At 38.9% G+C, this 16,030-nt stretch overlaps 1 protein-coding gene across 3 annotated transcripts in view; it reads right to left on the bottom strand.

Moving 5' to 3' along the window:
- Positions 1-16,030, bottom strand: part of LOC115601466 (ephrin type-A receptor 3) — a 230,289-nt gene that overhangs the window by 59,393 nt on the left and 154,866 nt on the right. For all 3 annotated transcript variants that reach the window (XM_030471489.1, XM_030471490.1, XM_030471491.1), the window contains exon 6: positions 2,740-2,864. In XM_030471489.1, coding sequence (XP_030327349.1) covers positions 2,740-2,864 — 125 coding nt within the window. The remainder of the gene's footprint in view (positions 1-2,739; positions 2,865-16,030) is intronic.

Genomic DNA, 16,030 nt, shown 5'->3' on the forward strand with positions numbered 1-16,030 from the left:
AACATAAAATGTTATGCCCTACCATAAAATAAATGCCTAGAAGTTCCATACAGTATTCATCTGAAAGAGGGCTTTATTTCTTTTAAATGCATAGAATAAATAGTAACTGGGGCCTCATAACCAAGCCCTATAGATTTTTACACAAAATACAATTCTATTCCAAACGCTGAGATTGAAAACCTGCCACTCTCATTTCATCATATTATGCATAAAAACCCCATAGGTTCATTCGAAAAAATTAAAAGAGTTTCCCAAAACTGTAGTTCCTAATTTCTCTAGAAACATCATGTAAAGCTCTCTCTATTCTTTCTTGCTTACACAAGTGCAATCACTGGTGAAAAAAAAAAAAACCCAACAACTGAATAGGTTGAAGAAAATAAATATTTTCCACTCACTTTATGCCAATAACACATTAGAAAAACTGTACAATATCCTAATTTAGATACAGGAAATTCTAGTTTTATTCCAAAGCTATTCTAACACCCTGAATATTAGTAACATGCAGTTGCCCATAAAAATCACATATTGCTTGAAATTTAAGAACAGTCTAACAAAGTAAAAAAAAAAAAAAATAAAAGAAAATTGTATGGACAAGGTATATGACAGAATGGGGCTGTACTACTCTACTAATTCTGTATTTATTAATTCCTAAGAGATTACAAAAGGTATGACAAGCAAAAAAAAAATAAAACAGGAGGGAAATAATGGCTCAACATAAATTGTCTACCAGCAATCAGGTGTGACTTGTCAGGATAAATACGCAGATTGCTAACTGTAAAAGTTTTATTTCCTAGGAGCTGCCACTTAACAGCAGTGGGGCTTTTGATGAGCACAACCAAGATGATATTTGAAGCAGAAAATCACATGGGCTGGACCAGTCAAAAAAGAAAGCTGTCTTTTGAAAAGAGGAAGTGAGCGGGGCTGCGTAGAGATCTCAGACTAAAAAGCAACATCTTCCAAAGGTGTTTGGAGGAGCAATGAAGAGTAACAGCCAATCATGGGCTGCTCCGGCCTCAGGTAAGTTTAACACAGTAGTAGTTTTCCACCTTTTACAATCTGCAGAGCTAAAATGGGCAATGGATTAAAGCCTCCTGACAATAGATTTGCTTTTCTTAGTTACCTTTCATAAACCCTGAGGAATAGATTTCTGACTCCCTAGGGACTGCAGAGCACACACTAAAAACACTGGTGTCAGAACGTTTTTATGCTCCAAACGGCCTGGCTCCTATTGTCAAACAGTTGGCTCTGGTTTAAGAAAGCTTGTCTGGTGCATATGAACTCTTGATCACAGACTTCAAAGGGAAGAAACACATGTGCAAGATCAGCCTCATAAGACTGGTTGTCTTAGGAAGCTGTCTTATGACAACCAGTTGCTCCATTAGACTAGGTATAATCACTGGGAATAAAAGCATGCTTCTATTATATATGATAATATACATTCTATATCAGACCGTGCATACAACAATATTGAACGGTGACAATTTCCTGGAATGAAAGAAGCCAATTTCAGTGCAGAACAATGATCAAAACACAGCAAAAAAACCCCAAATACGAAAATAAAACTTCTCAGTTTAACGAAAATGAACTAGTTTCCTTCTTCCTCTTTTAGCAGTAGATACGTTTAGATTTTAGCCAAGGTCTTTGAAGTTTCAAGTGCTCACCATAACACCTATGCCAAAATCAAATGACATAATAATTTGGGAGAAATCTTTTCAGAATATGGCCTTCTGGTCCCCATTCTTCAGCTGAAGATCATGTGCGGACTACCAATACCACATTGTACCACTGCTAAGCTTCATGAGAAAACATTCTAAAGATTAACTGAATACCCACGGAGTCCTCTTAACAGAAGTTTCTAGGTGGATATTAGCACCACGTCTTCCCTGCTACATATGAAATAAGCCTGATATCTAGATATGAACAGCATCAGTAAATGTTAAGTAAATTAAACCATTATTTCTGACATTTTTTCAAAGTTTGTCAACTTCAGTAGCAATATATTCTATCAAAAGGTCTCTCTGATCAACTTAAAAATGGCTAATACCACTCTCCACAATCTTTACAACAATTTACACTTTTTTTAATTCTATCAGTAAGATTTACTAAAAAACCCCATTCTGTTATGAAGATTCATTTTTTCTTATATATAGATCTATATAGGATGTAGAAATCAACAGCTGTAAACACAAGAAAATGCCAGTAAAAAGCAGAACCTATATAATGGCAGATTGTCTTTCGTTTGTAGTTATTTACATACAATTGATGAAGAATTCAGTTATTCATGAGAAGTAGGAACTCTCATGGTGCAAACCAGCCCAAAGGATCACCCATCTCTTTTCCAAATAATTTTTGTGTAAAAGATAATTGTGCCCAGGGAAGAACCAGCACATGGATGCTGACAAATAAATGTATGAACACTGACAGCATAATAGAACTGAGTAAGCAAACTGTACTCAAGGGGGGAAAAAAAAATAAAGGTATTACAGCTTGTCTGCATTAATTTCTGTTTTTGTTCTGATGTGTTTGGGGATGAACTTGGTAGACAACACAACTTAGCAATTTCACTTCATATTTTCATGATGCTCTCCTTACCAAAACCTGAACAGTTTCAACACTTACCATCATTGGGACGGACAGTGAGTGAACAGGGGTGCCCCGAATCCTTAACGTAAGCAAGATGCAATAATTTCATTACAGGATTACTAGCACAAAAACCTGCCCTTTGATCTTTCTTCCCACCTTTTCATAGTATTTGACCTCGTAGTCCAAGATGATCCCATTCGGATGTTCGGGTTCTTGCCAAGACAGAGACACGCTGTTCCTGGATGTCCTGTCTTTCCTTATGATTGTGATGGGGGATGGAGCTGTAAAAGGGATGGGGGCAGGAGAGAAGAGAGAAAAGCAAACTGAGTTTATCTCTGTTCCAATCCTTGGCAAAGAATGGTGTTTCCATTTAAAAAACTCATGAGTGTAGGTCTGGACTTGTATTAACATTCAGCAGCTGGATTATAGTCCTGGTACACATGCCTTAAAGGATACTGGCCTCAAGGAAAATGAACTGAGATGTTCTGTTCGACTGAAAGACTAGTGGCAAGACAGCAGATGGTTTCGATCTGCTACTACAGTGTAAGCAATGAAATACATTAAGTATACTAAAATACAGAATAAAAAATCAGTACTACTTATTTGTTATAATGCTGGAGTATTATCATTACCAGATTGCATAACTCTGATAACATTTTCATATGCAAGCGTAAAATGGTGCTGGGATGCATTATGTACAAAATGCTCCTGGTATCCCCGGCTAGTAATAACCATCAGCATACCGCAGAATACAGACTCTTTTATAACATTATTTGGTAAGCTCTCCAGACACAAATTGCTCCCATATACACTTCTCCTTTACCACATTTCTTTGAAAATGAAATTCGAAGGAAAAAAAATCTAAACTAAAAAATAACCTCTTTTCTGATCTGTATTAATCAGTTAGGCATGACAATTGACTGCATGCCACAGACTTACCCACTACCCACAACTTGGAAGTACTATCAATGTTACAGAAAAAAATCATAATTACCTAAGATTCTTGAACATCAGTTCAGCTTTAGACCACCCAGTTCTATGTGTTGTTCCAAGACTAGGCCTACATTTCCTAGACTCGCTGAAAGCTATGCAATCTTTTAAATTCTTTTTTTCTGTTTCTCTTGGTTTGCCTTCCCATTCCAAATGCTTCTCTTCCATCACTTTGGCCAAAATTCATCAGATGATAACTTACAGATCACACATTAAAGGTTGTAACTGTCATTTAAAAAAAAATCTTTTACCAATAAACAGCCTTTTATCTTAACATGTAAAACAAATGTGTTTATAAGTTCAACATTGTGCTATCCTAATAAAAAGGCTCTAGCTGATCTAAACAATTTAAGTTCAGCTGAATCCTATGAAGCTTTTACTGTTCATATAAAACTAGTTGCACTTCACAGGCATTACACATTTGCATGCCTTAGCCAGTGCGCTTTCTGTTTGGGTTTTCTTTCCTGCAAGAGAGCTTGCCAGAAAAGCCAGAAAAACAAGAACTTTTAATTAAAATAAATTTTTGAAAATTCATTCTGTGTTTGATTTTGCTGAACTTCCATCAAAAACATGCCTTCTAGTCTTGAGTCCTAGTCTAAATGCTGACATCCTCCTTTAACTGAGTGGAGCATCTAGGAAACTACATACACTTACATAAGCACACACATATATACACACTTCCACATTTGGTCTGGGTTGAAACATATTCTCTAAGCAGCATTTTGACATGACACATGGTTCACAATAGTTTTCTGACAAGATTAAAGAGTTGCAAAAGTACTTTTGTTTTTTTGTTTGGTTTTTTTTTTTTAAACTGTCCTGGCAGGAAGAATTTATCCTGAATTTAAATTACTGAAATCATATTTTGGAGAGGGGTTTTCTGTGTTTGGTTTTTGTTTGTTTTTAAGTAGAACGGGAAGGAGTCTTTTTCTCTTTTACTCAGGCTCACCAGATCTATGCCTGCTGAAGAACTGAAAAGCATTAGGGCAAAATGTACAGGACTGGTTTGTAATGAACATCCTTCAGTAATCCCACTTGAATTCCACTCAGGCACAAAACAGTGTTAGAGCCAAAACACAAAGCAGTTAGCTGGCTGGACTGCTCTACCGTAGCCAGCTCTGTGTTAACTCATATACCTATGCCTGCTGCTTTTATGCTCTTTTAAGTCATTTTTATGTCTTGAGTCAAGCAATTCATCTTTTTTTGTATGCGAATACATTGCCAAGCCCAGTACCCCAGCTGGTAACACTTCCCATTAAGGTAACATTAATACAGATTTTATGAATAATTAATATATGATTAACAGAAATGGCTTTTCCCTTAATAAATTATGGTAATTTGTGCTATAACACATTCTCAGGGCAGGCTGAAATAATCTTACATGCTCCAATACAGATGTGCTTTGGAAAAAACCTTTCTTCTAACACAGTATTAATTATTTTGAGCTCATTTACACCCATCTCTGCAGATGCTACCAGTAACTTACCTCACAGCAGTTTATTAGAAAAGCATCTGCTCTGCAGTTATCAATAACATTATAAAACATTCATATACCTTTTCTAATCCCTAGGGTTTCCAAAGCTGCTTAGAAATTATACATACAGAGTATCTGGAAAAGACAGCATCCTACCACATGGACAAAAGGAGGGGAGATGGATAATCATACGCAACACAAAGTTTCAGATTCCTTTGGTCCCATGCGCAGAACAGATCTGAGTTTTGCAACACAACGCGGCACACCAGGACACTCCAGCAGCTATTGAACCTCTGAGCTACGTATTCCAAATCTGTTTAAATAACCATCTCATCTTAACTATGTGGATTTCAAAAGTTACCTATTTTTAAGGCATTAATCTTCAGTGCATAAAGGAACAGTGTCTTCAGATATTTTGGTGGTCAGTTATTTTTTTAGAGGATAAGCCATACTATCTGCATTCAGAGGGAAGATACGTATTTGTGACTTAATTTTTAGTCTTGTGGGTTGGTTTTTTTTTTGTTTGTGGGTTTTGGGGGTTTTTTTTACATCTTGCTAAACGATCTTGTATATCATCTGAACATATCAACTTTGACGCACACAGCATGTTAAAAATACAGACTCAATATCTGGGTACAGATTTCATAATTTTCCTGCTGTTCCCATCCTCTCTGTATGTTCACATTGGATTTCACAAGCAACAGTTGGCTTTGATTTGCCTGTGTCTCTGTTGATGAAATAGAGCCCTGGAGAGGACAGGCCTCACAAGAACCTCTTTTCCAGCAGTTCCTCTCCTGGCACTATGTCAGGTTTACGGCTCTGAAGCACAGGCAAAACCGAACTGTGCTGCTCCTGGGATGACTTCAGCATCGGGACCCTCTTTCTGAAAAAAGTGAAGTTGAAGGGATCAAGGATAAATCTTGAAGTAAGCATCCCTGATAGCCAGCCTTGCAGACCCCCGTGGATGGGGGCAGAGAAGGCAGTTGGGATCCTGCGCCTGGAGGGGCTGCCACCCTGCACAACCTGTCACAGCTGCAGCTCTAATCTGCCTTTCCTCAAAGCAGACTCCGCTGTACACCAACAGACAGCAGTGGTCTGGCTCTTCTGCTGTGTCTGCTGCCTGGCACAACTGAAGTCTGGCTCTCTCTTATTAAATTGTTTCTTTGCTTACGCCCAGAAATGACTCCTCCAGTAACACATGGGATTGACTGATGAACACATGCCCCACTTTGGTTTGACCAAGATGACATAAACGTTTTCAAGATTTTCCTTTCTTCAATTAAAAGTCATTTAGATTGTGCAACAACAATACTAGATACTAGAACAGATATTTTAAATGTCTGCAGCTCTCACTAACAAAACCGATTTTGTACTATGGCTTAGCAAATAATGACACATTATGAAGCTTTAAAAGATAAATTGAAGTTTTAAAATCATATCAAAGCATCAATAGGAACACAAAGTCACGTTAAATTAATATATTATTTAGAAAACATACATTTGAAGATAAAACTTCAAAAGAGTACTTTTTTAGACTAAGAACTTAAATAAAAGCTGTTTTGGTGATTTTGGGGTAAATCCTATGGCTCGTATACCTCTATGTATTTACATTTTTATTGGTGTTTTGATTAGTGTATGAGTACTCTTAACTTCTTCACTGAATAAGAATTGAGTCTTCTTATAATTAACTTTAGGCTTGTGTGGCCATGCATTAGGAGGTTTAGTTCAACAGTCACATGCAATGTATACACAAGTGTGCTTATGCATCACATGGCTACTATTTGTCTGGTACTACAGCCTAACTGGTTTATGACTAGTTTAAGCAGTTAACATGAACATTCAAAACTCCCTAGAGTTATGAGGGAAAATGTACTTTGAGCGCTCAATGTTGTTAGGTAGCATTTGTGAACAACTGGGAATGCGGATGTTGAAAAGGTAACAAACGCAGTGATCCAGGGAGCTTAGACTCACAAGTGTAAAAATCTCCTCAGTCATGACTATTAAAGGTGCAAGCAAATAACATGAAGGATCTAGTGGAGATGACAATAAAACTCTGCTCAAATTCATTTCCCAGTGAAACTGACCCCAACAAATCATTTGTTTTTCTCCAGTTTAATAGCAGCTGGAGGATTGACTTTTTCCTTATTCCTTGTTATTGTTTTCATATGTGACTGGCTTACAGATGTATATATATGTACTGGAGGAAAATTCCCTGTCGTGTGACAGAGAGAACCCAGTATTAACTTTGGGAAGCCATGTGTGTACAACTGCTGAAACATTTAGAGTCCTGCTGTTTCTTGCTTAGGTCTCTAGATCACAAATTTAATTTTAAGGAAGGATTTCATTCCAAAATGACCATGGCCAGCCCACTTCTTCCAGCTTTTGCTTGCAACCAGCTATCAGAATCAGAGAATAAAATATTCCAAGCTATGCTGAAAGACGGTGATCAAGAACATACCTGAGCCAACAAAACTGACTGCATTACCCAAATAGCAACTTCTTCTGCACTGCTGAATAACTGGAAGGTTTGTTCCTTTTTCTTTAGAAAACTGATGATACTACTATCTAATCATAATACTGTAATCTGATACACTGTATAAATTTTCTTTAATGTCTATGATGCCCCAGGAGGTGATGTGGAACAAGAGCAGTAAATACAGATGACAATTGAAAATTAAACCTGCAGCCTCTAACAGTAGGATCCACTGGGACCCGATCCCAAACCTGTAAGTTTTAGAGGACCAGTGTCCAAACCACAGAACTATCATACAGGTCAAAGTGGAAATACCAGTGTTTGAAGGAATAAACTGATCACTCAAAGGCAGTTTCTCTAGCACACTGGAGTCACAGAATCAGGATACATGAGAGAACTCACCCAGGTGCAAGCATCAGGCACATGTGCATGGCTTAGTCTGGCACTGCTCATACTGCTGCACATACACATTGCACTCAACAACCCAGCATCTGGGGTTTTGTAAACCAACCTTCCTATGTTTAGGTTTACGCAACCATTCCACTACCAACTAGCATTCTATTCGTGGCAGAGTCCTAAGTAATGACTTGCAAATCAGTATAATGATGTCATATCTCCATGGCACGATCACGTTAACATGATGTCTATACGAACTGTTACGCTCGTCCTTGGACCCTTTACATCTTGTCTGTAGATTAACATCTAAGGGGTTTCTTACAGAAGCCTGCTCGCAGAAGGTAGGAATTGCGCTATTTCAAGCCTTCTCTGACTGCATTACTATTTACTTTCTCCACTGAGTGCAGTTTGAGGCACTGCCTCTCTCTACAAGGTTGTGCTGAAGCAAGCCTGATCCCACAGGCACATTCCAAGAAGGGCCAGCCAGCGCTGGGTCCCCAGGTGCCCCCCAGGAGGCAGGAGGAGGAGGAAACAGTCACACTTTAACAACACTTTGGAAGCCTGCTAAACCCTACACACTCCTCTTCCAGATACAATTACCCACCTCTTCAATGCGCGTGCAGACACGGTCCTTTGCCCTTTAATCTCCAGGACACATAGTTAAACTAGCACAGTACTTGTGTTTGTGCTCCTGCACCTTCTCCTTGAGCTGAAGCAGGCTCAATATATTTTTTTATGACTTGGGCTGTAAAATGTCATCTGATTCTGCAACATCATTAGGAGACTATCAGCCAGAACACAAGGCACCTTCCCTGTTACCAGGGATCAGGCATTTGGGAGTCAGGCCATCCCAGCAGCAAGACGCCCAGGTCAGCATACTGGATCCTCACACCGGATCCAGGCTGGATCCTAGTAGGATACAATCATAAAGAAGTAGGTGAAAAGGTTCCCAGTTTCCAGGAAAGAGTTATCAATATCTGGGTATTTAAACATATTAAAATGTGGAATGAATCAAATAGGACAAAACATTAAGGACAAATAGAAGCAGGGTAACTTTGGATTTAACAAAGCTGTGAGGGGGAGCTGAGTAATTTTCTCCCAGAAACAGGACAATTTCAAAGACCAATTTGTTCATGGCTATTTTAATGGGTTACTACCTGCATTATGGCATAAGTGCCCAAATGCACTTGGCAGCACGTGGGCTCCAGCCTGTGGATATAGCCTCCAGAGTGGCTGCAGGCATTGCACAGGTGCCGTGAGGGAAAGATGGCAGGGAACTGGAAAAGGGAAAACAAGCATCTTCAGCAGGAATTGCACTAAAATGCAGCCGCTTGATTTTGATCTCAAGTGCAGAGAAAGGCAACCTTCTGGGCAGCAGCTGTCACTGGACAAGTGATTATCAGATCTCATTTCTCACTCTTACAAATAAATTTAAATTAAAAGCAAACTTCATTAAGTGTTGCACATTCATGTTCTCATTTCTCCTTCTTTTTATTAAAAGAGATAGCAAATGCCTTCCATAGAGCAAGCAAAACGTTAGACTTGTTCATATGTTTAACACATGTGTAATAAATCGTGGAAACGCCATGTCCATTTGGGACGTATCAGGCTGCACAAGGCACTCACTTCAAAAACTGAAAATTATGGTGCCATGGCATTCACAGCTGTTACTTCAGAGAGGAGGCAAATGCTGTATATGCTTTCATAAGGATTCAGCCCAAAGGTACTCATAACACAAATGTTATTCTTTCTGTTCTCTGTTTGAGATGGTGATGGTGGGAGCTTTGCAATACTTCATATTTTTCACTGAATGTGTTTAAGACCGTATCAGTTTAAAATAAAGAGTTTTGCTTTGCCTTTCCTACCCCATTGTTACTTTGCTTTAAAGGATGTCTGAGTCTCAGGCTTCCTGGTGTGAAGTTTTTGGAATGAAGAATTTATTCACCTGGCCCATAACATCAACAGTCAGGTGCTGAGTATGCTTTCCCTTTCCATGAAAGTTTAGTTATTTCTTCTTTATAGGATGACACATCCCGAGGCTGAAACCAGCTTACATAGTTGGTGTGAGTCAAACCAAAGCTGCATGTATGTGAAGTCTGTAACACGCAGGGGTGCCTAACTCTGAAACTATGATTTGGTTTTATATTGAAATGCTTTTAAAAAATAATTATTACATTAATAATTCCCATGGACAGGAATAGTCCCCAGACCCAAAGAAACAAGTAACAATTTTTTTCCCAGCTGACCCCAGCCTGCAAATTTTCTAGATGGAATAGCTTCAAGAAGCAAGGGAAGTTGATAGCTTTGTTTACCATCAAAAGAAACACAGACTGTTTCCCTCAGTGCTTACTGAGAATGCTAGCACTGATAAGGGAGAGAGAGCCAGAAGTCTAAGGAATACTATTTAACCAAGTAGTGAGCATCCCGTTTACCTTTATTTTACTATTTTACCAAGTCAAGATATTAAATGAAAATCCACATGTAGCCTCATGTTAAAGACTGTAATAGAAGCAAGTAGAGTAAACCGTTATCCACTGATTGCTGAATACAATTTCAACATGACCTCTGGAAAAGGTAGCTAAAAGTACTGGAAGTAAAAAACCAAAGCTGAGCCACAAACTTCCCCTGCGAACTTTCTCTAAGGTCATGAGCATTCACATGAGCACTGTGTGCACACAGAAGAGACTCATGTATGTCAGACTTTGAAGCCTCTGCAGAGCTTCCTTGACATTCAGGGGAAAAGGGATCAAAGGCTTTGCAGGCAGAACATCTCTAGCTAATAACAGGCTATGCATGGAGTGACATTGTTAAAACACTTCCCTTTTATATCCCTAAAGGAGGAGTTTTATTGAGTTAAAATGATCCTTGAATAGCCTCCGGGCTGAACTGTAAAACACATTTGAAAAGCGTAAAATCTTTATTTATGCCAGGAATGTTTGAAACTCAAAAGATAAATGTCATTCAAAAATCTAAGCATGTCCTAGGTATTCAGTACGTAAGGGGGCACAGCTGTAATAACAGTCAGTGAACCAGAGACTCCCTGCATCATATCATTAGCTCACTTTTAATAAGTCTATCTTCTCGCCCTTTTTATAAGGACCATAGGGAAAGAAAGAAATATATCATGCCCCAAACACCTGTGGCTTTCTCAAATTGTCTCTTAGAAGACAGATCTACTTAAGGGACCTGTCTTGGGATATAGATTGTAAAGTCCACACGACCCTTTCTAAATATGGATTTTATTTAAACAGGGAGTATCACAGATCGTTTGTGAGTTGCTGAAGACAGTGCAGTCTAGCTTAACAGAATAAAGGCTGAGCATGTAAATAGCATCGCAGTTCCTTCAAGTAACTAAAGACATATATTGAAATAAAGCTTGGTGCTCAACTTGGTGCTGAATTTACTCCCATGAAGCCACTGATTTCAGGCAAATAAAACTCTAGCTTTGAGGAGGTTTTAACAACTTTTCCTGGGAGCCAAGCTAGTCTTTGCTTACAACAGCACTGAAAAATTTTCTCTTTCTTTCTTTGTTCTAAATGTTTATCCTCCTAAGCTGAAATTACAAGATGGCTTGAAATTTTCAATCTGCAAATGACACCTGTAGATCAAGATATTGGAAACCAGCTACATCTACCCTTTAAGACTGTCCTCCCGATGATCCTAATTTCTGTACCCAGTGTTCAGTTTTGAACAATAGCTGTGCATAGATGCCTCATTTTGGATCCAGGGGTGGTTTTTCTCTTTACACTTCCTATATGAACAGAGAGAGGAATGAACATTTTATAACTGAATTGTGGGGACACCAAAACTCAGGTTGAGGCAACTTAAGACCTTAATTGAGGAGCTTAATCACTTTCTATGGTTACTAGGAAAAGACTAACATCTCCAGGTGGAATTTAGCCTATAAAAAGCCTCCTGTGTTTCCTTTGCATTTCTTTCTACAGTAGGTAAGCAGGTTCCTAGTTATACACCACTTTTTTTTTTTTTTTTTAAACTATCTGAATCCTATATGGATTGTGTGAAAGAGCTGGCTTGAACTGAGAGCAGAGTTTGAGGGAGCCTCTTGTTACAACATGTTCCCTTTGTTCCTCTCCTGCTATCAAGATATGTGACAGCACAGAACTCTTTGGAATTGATTTAGTATTGACATTGTAGCTGAACTCAGTTGCTACCACCATTTGCAGCTGCACTGTTGAGACCTTGGTTTACAAGGCCTTAAGTCCTTAAGAGCTAAACAAACATAATACTACATTTAAAACAGCTACCCTGGGCTCTTAGTGATTAAAAGAAAACAGTCTATTTTATTATCAAGCAGTCATGCAGTAAAAAGCTGAGGTATTAAAAGAAAAAAAGAAAAAGAAAAAGGTTTGGGCATCAGCACAGGTATAGTTGGAAAATACAGAAAATTTAATTATTTTCACTGAACTTTGTTGCTAATAATCATTTTGCTGGAACCTTGGATATTGAATCATATTGGAAATAATAGATAAGGGATAAGAGCTCAGGAAGACGCACATGCAAAGTTGGCATTTGGAGACAGAATATTCAGCCTAATATGGAGTAGCTTCTCTATCCAGGAATATTCTGTTGCAAAAAAGAGGATCAGAGACTTAACCCCCTTGTTCCCACCTACCCTGTGGACAGGGTTTTGATTTTGCTCATTCTCTTTGCTTTGCCCCTGTGTTCCCTCTGGTCTAACCTGGACAATGTGATGACCCAGACCCATTTGAATATAGGACATGGAAATTAAAGATAGAACTGTGGACAAGCTTTCTTGGGACAGCAGTTAATATTCTGGAGCTTTCGCAGTTCTTGCAGCTAGGAAGCCCAAAGACATCTTCATATATACCACCTGTCTCCATAGTAAAACTGTACTAGTGTAATGTAAACTTGTTTATAAACTAATTTATTCAGATCAGTTCAAATCCCAAAATGAGCACTCTTTCTTTAGAATGTCCCAATTAATTTAATACGAAAAAGTAGGAAAACCCCTAATTCTTAGAGCAACACAAGTGTGACTGCGCAGAGGTATGCGGTAATTTAACTGAAATACTCCGATGCAATTTAAAACCTCTTCCCCCCATAATCAAGCATTCCAATATTCACATTGGGAAAGCTAGTAGTGGAAAGTAGGTCTCAGTTTACTCATTGCTGACTCCAAGAGGGAGTACCATAGCTGTTTGCTATAGGACTCCAACATACAATAATGCTGTACAATACACAGGTGAATAAGATTGAATCACGCAGGCTCTCTGGTGAAAAAGCTTAGGAAGGAGGCAATAACCCACAGGCAATTTAACTAAATCAAATCGCTCCCTTTAAAGATATCTAGTCTTCTAGAGGTATTCTGTAAATTAAGCCAATCCTACTGCTGTTTTCTATATTCATGTATGCATAAGCTTTATGTGCTCTGACAAATTACAAAAATGTTGAGGTTCTCATTGCTAAATAAATAAATAAATAATTTGACGATACTCTCCTGAATGTCTTTGAAACAGGGACATTGAAGTTTACAGCCCCTCTGCACCCACAGGTTTACTCTCTCTCTGCAACCTGAGTAAATCTATGGGGAGTTTACTCCCCCAGATTTCATTGAGAAGGCCTTGCTACATGGATGAAAAGGTCAGAGTTAAAAGAGGACAGTAATTACTGATCAATCCCTTACCTTTTCTCCTTTGAGTTACCACTATCCTTTTTGCACACAATCATCGAACATGGATTGAGGTGGAAAGGAGCCTGTGCAGATCACCCATTCCAATTCCCTGCTTTCAGCAGGGTCAGCCAGAGCAGGTTGCTCAGGATCTTGACTAGTCAGGTTTTGAATACCACCACAGATGCAGATGCTACACTCTCTTTGAGCTACCTGTTAGAGTACTCAATCACACTTACGAGTAAAAAAGTCTTCTACATTTGAACAGAATTTCTTGCATTTCAGCTTGCAAGCACTGCCTCTTGTCCTGTCACTAAACATCACTGAATAGATCCCTCCTCCATTTTCTTTACATCACACCAGCTGTTTATATATACATTGATAAGATCCACCTGAGCCTTCGCTTCTCCAGGCTGGGCAGTCCCATCTCAGCCTCTCCTCATATAACAGATGTTCCTCTCCCTTAATCATCTCATTGACCCTTGGCTAGTCTTGCCTCAGTATATCCATGTCTCTCTTGTGCTAAAACTGAACACAGCACATGTGGCCTCTCTTGTGCTAAAACTGAACACACTAGTGCTGAGTCGAGGGGAAGGATCACCTCCCTTGACCTGCTGGTAGTGCTCTTCCTATTGCAGTCCCAGATGCTCCACCAAGACCTTCAGGTCTTTTTCTGCCAAGCTGCTTTCCAGCCAGTTGGCTTCCAGAATGTCCTGGTACATGGGGGGTTAGTCCTCTCCAGGTATAGGATGTGCTCAACTACAGGAATGCTAAAGATTGAATTGAAAGTAGAATGCTGGAGGGAGCTTACCAGTATTATATTCTGGAAAGTTAGGAGAATACAGACTCTAAGCTTCTTCACAGTGCCAAAAACAAAATTGCTGAGGAAATATTCTGTACTAATTTCACACATCATCTTATTCAACTTTGGGACACAGACCTAGAATTCGAATGCTTCACAAACCAATTCTAACACCTTCTCCAGGTAAAATTAGAGCCTTTAAAGGTATTGGCCAGTGAATGCTAGTCTTTCTGACTTATCTCTTACGCTGTTAAATAAATTTTTATCATTAGGTATATGCGTATATCCAATAGATGTATACAGATTGTGCTTAGATATCGTATTTATTTGTTAGCTAGGAAGTGCAGGAACATAGCAAGGTTTATTTGTTGTCACTCACTTTGGGACTTCCTTAAGTTTCAACAAGCTGAGAATGCTTTCAGTATTTGTTCTGTTTTACACAATAAATACAGTGAGAACTGTATTTATTATTTATTAGACACGCCACTATCATTTTGTTTGCATGAGTTTATAGTTGCTAGAACTAACAAATACAAAGCTAAACAAACTAAGCAAACAGAGTTTAGATCAAACAAACCACTTCTTGTATGGTAAACCTTCTCACCAGAGCTGCTGGGAGGAAAGGATGGGGACAGCACTGTGTGTACTGGAATACCAGTAGATGGCCAAGCTTCCCAAGGCCTAGAAAGATCATATCTGCTAATGGTACAGATTTCTGCAATTTCTGAAAGTTCTCCTTGTCTCCTCTGGATTGCAAAGCTCACTGAAGAGAATATGTCTATTTAAAGTGCTTTTAAGTCAATTATGTCCTTGATTAAAATATTAATCTTTTTGTTCAGCATTCCTGAGTCATACCTACAACCTATATGACAGCATATGATACCATAAAAGCAGTAATAGGGCAGAACTGTTTTTTTCTCACACACCATCTGCAAAACATATTCGACTCATGTATATCCCTGACCCTATGGCTATGTTTTGCATTGGAAAACCTCCTCTCATTTTTGTAAACTGATTACCCAGTAGCATAATTGTGTTGTCCCTATCTTAGTCTTTCTTCAGTGAATTCCACACATGATTCCCATTTAATACCTCCTTGAGCAAGTGTGAGTTTTCCACTTGCTACAGCTCTAAGGCAGTAAAGGCAGAACCACCCTGGCCTGGACTGGATGCTTCTTCCCTTTGGGGGAGCTCCAAGGAACAGACAACTTTCTGGTCTTTACAGATAAATGCACTGAAAAAAAAGACCTAGAATATCTGTGCCCAGACACCTGTTCATGCTAGCAGCAAGTCAGGCAGTGTGGCATGTAGCCTCTCTGTGTGGCACGTTCACAATTAGCATGCCACCTCCAGGGGTACTGAATTACACATCCTCTCCCATAGCTGCCAGTGACCCTTTTTAAATGGGGTTGATTGGTGTTATTAGGAGATAACATCTGCATGGTGCAACATACTGATGTGAGGTGAGAGCTTTCTTTGGGCAGCAGCAGAATGCTTCAATATAATTTGGAGGAAGCTGCATCAGGCAGTAACTGAAGGCATGTATTACAGTGCAATCCAAGAGGATAATCGACGAACTAAATAGAAGAGAAAGGGCACATAATCCTATATAGCTTTCACACCAAAGACAGAAAGACTTACAGGAATAAGAATTATTGCAGT

Source organism: Strigops habroptila, chromosome 2, assembly GCF_004027225.2.
Source record: "Strigops habroptila isolate Jane chromosome 2, bStrHab1.2.pri, whole genome shotgun sequence".
Taxonomy (NCBI): Eukaryota; Metazoa; Chordata; class Aves; order Psittaciformes; family Psittacidae; genus Strigops; species Strigops habroptila.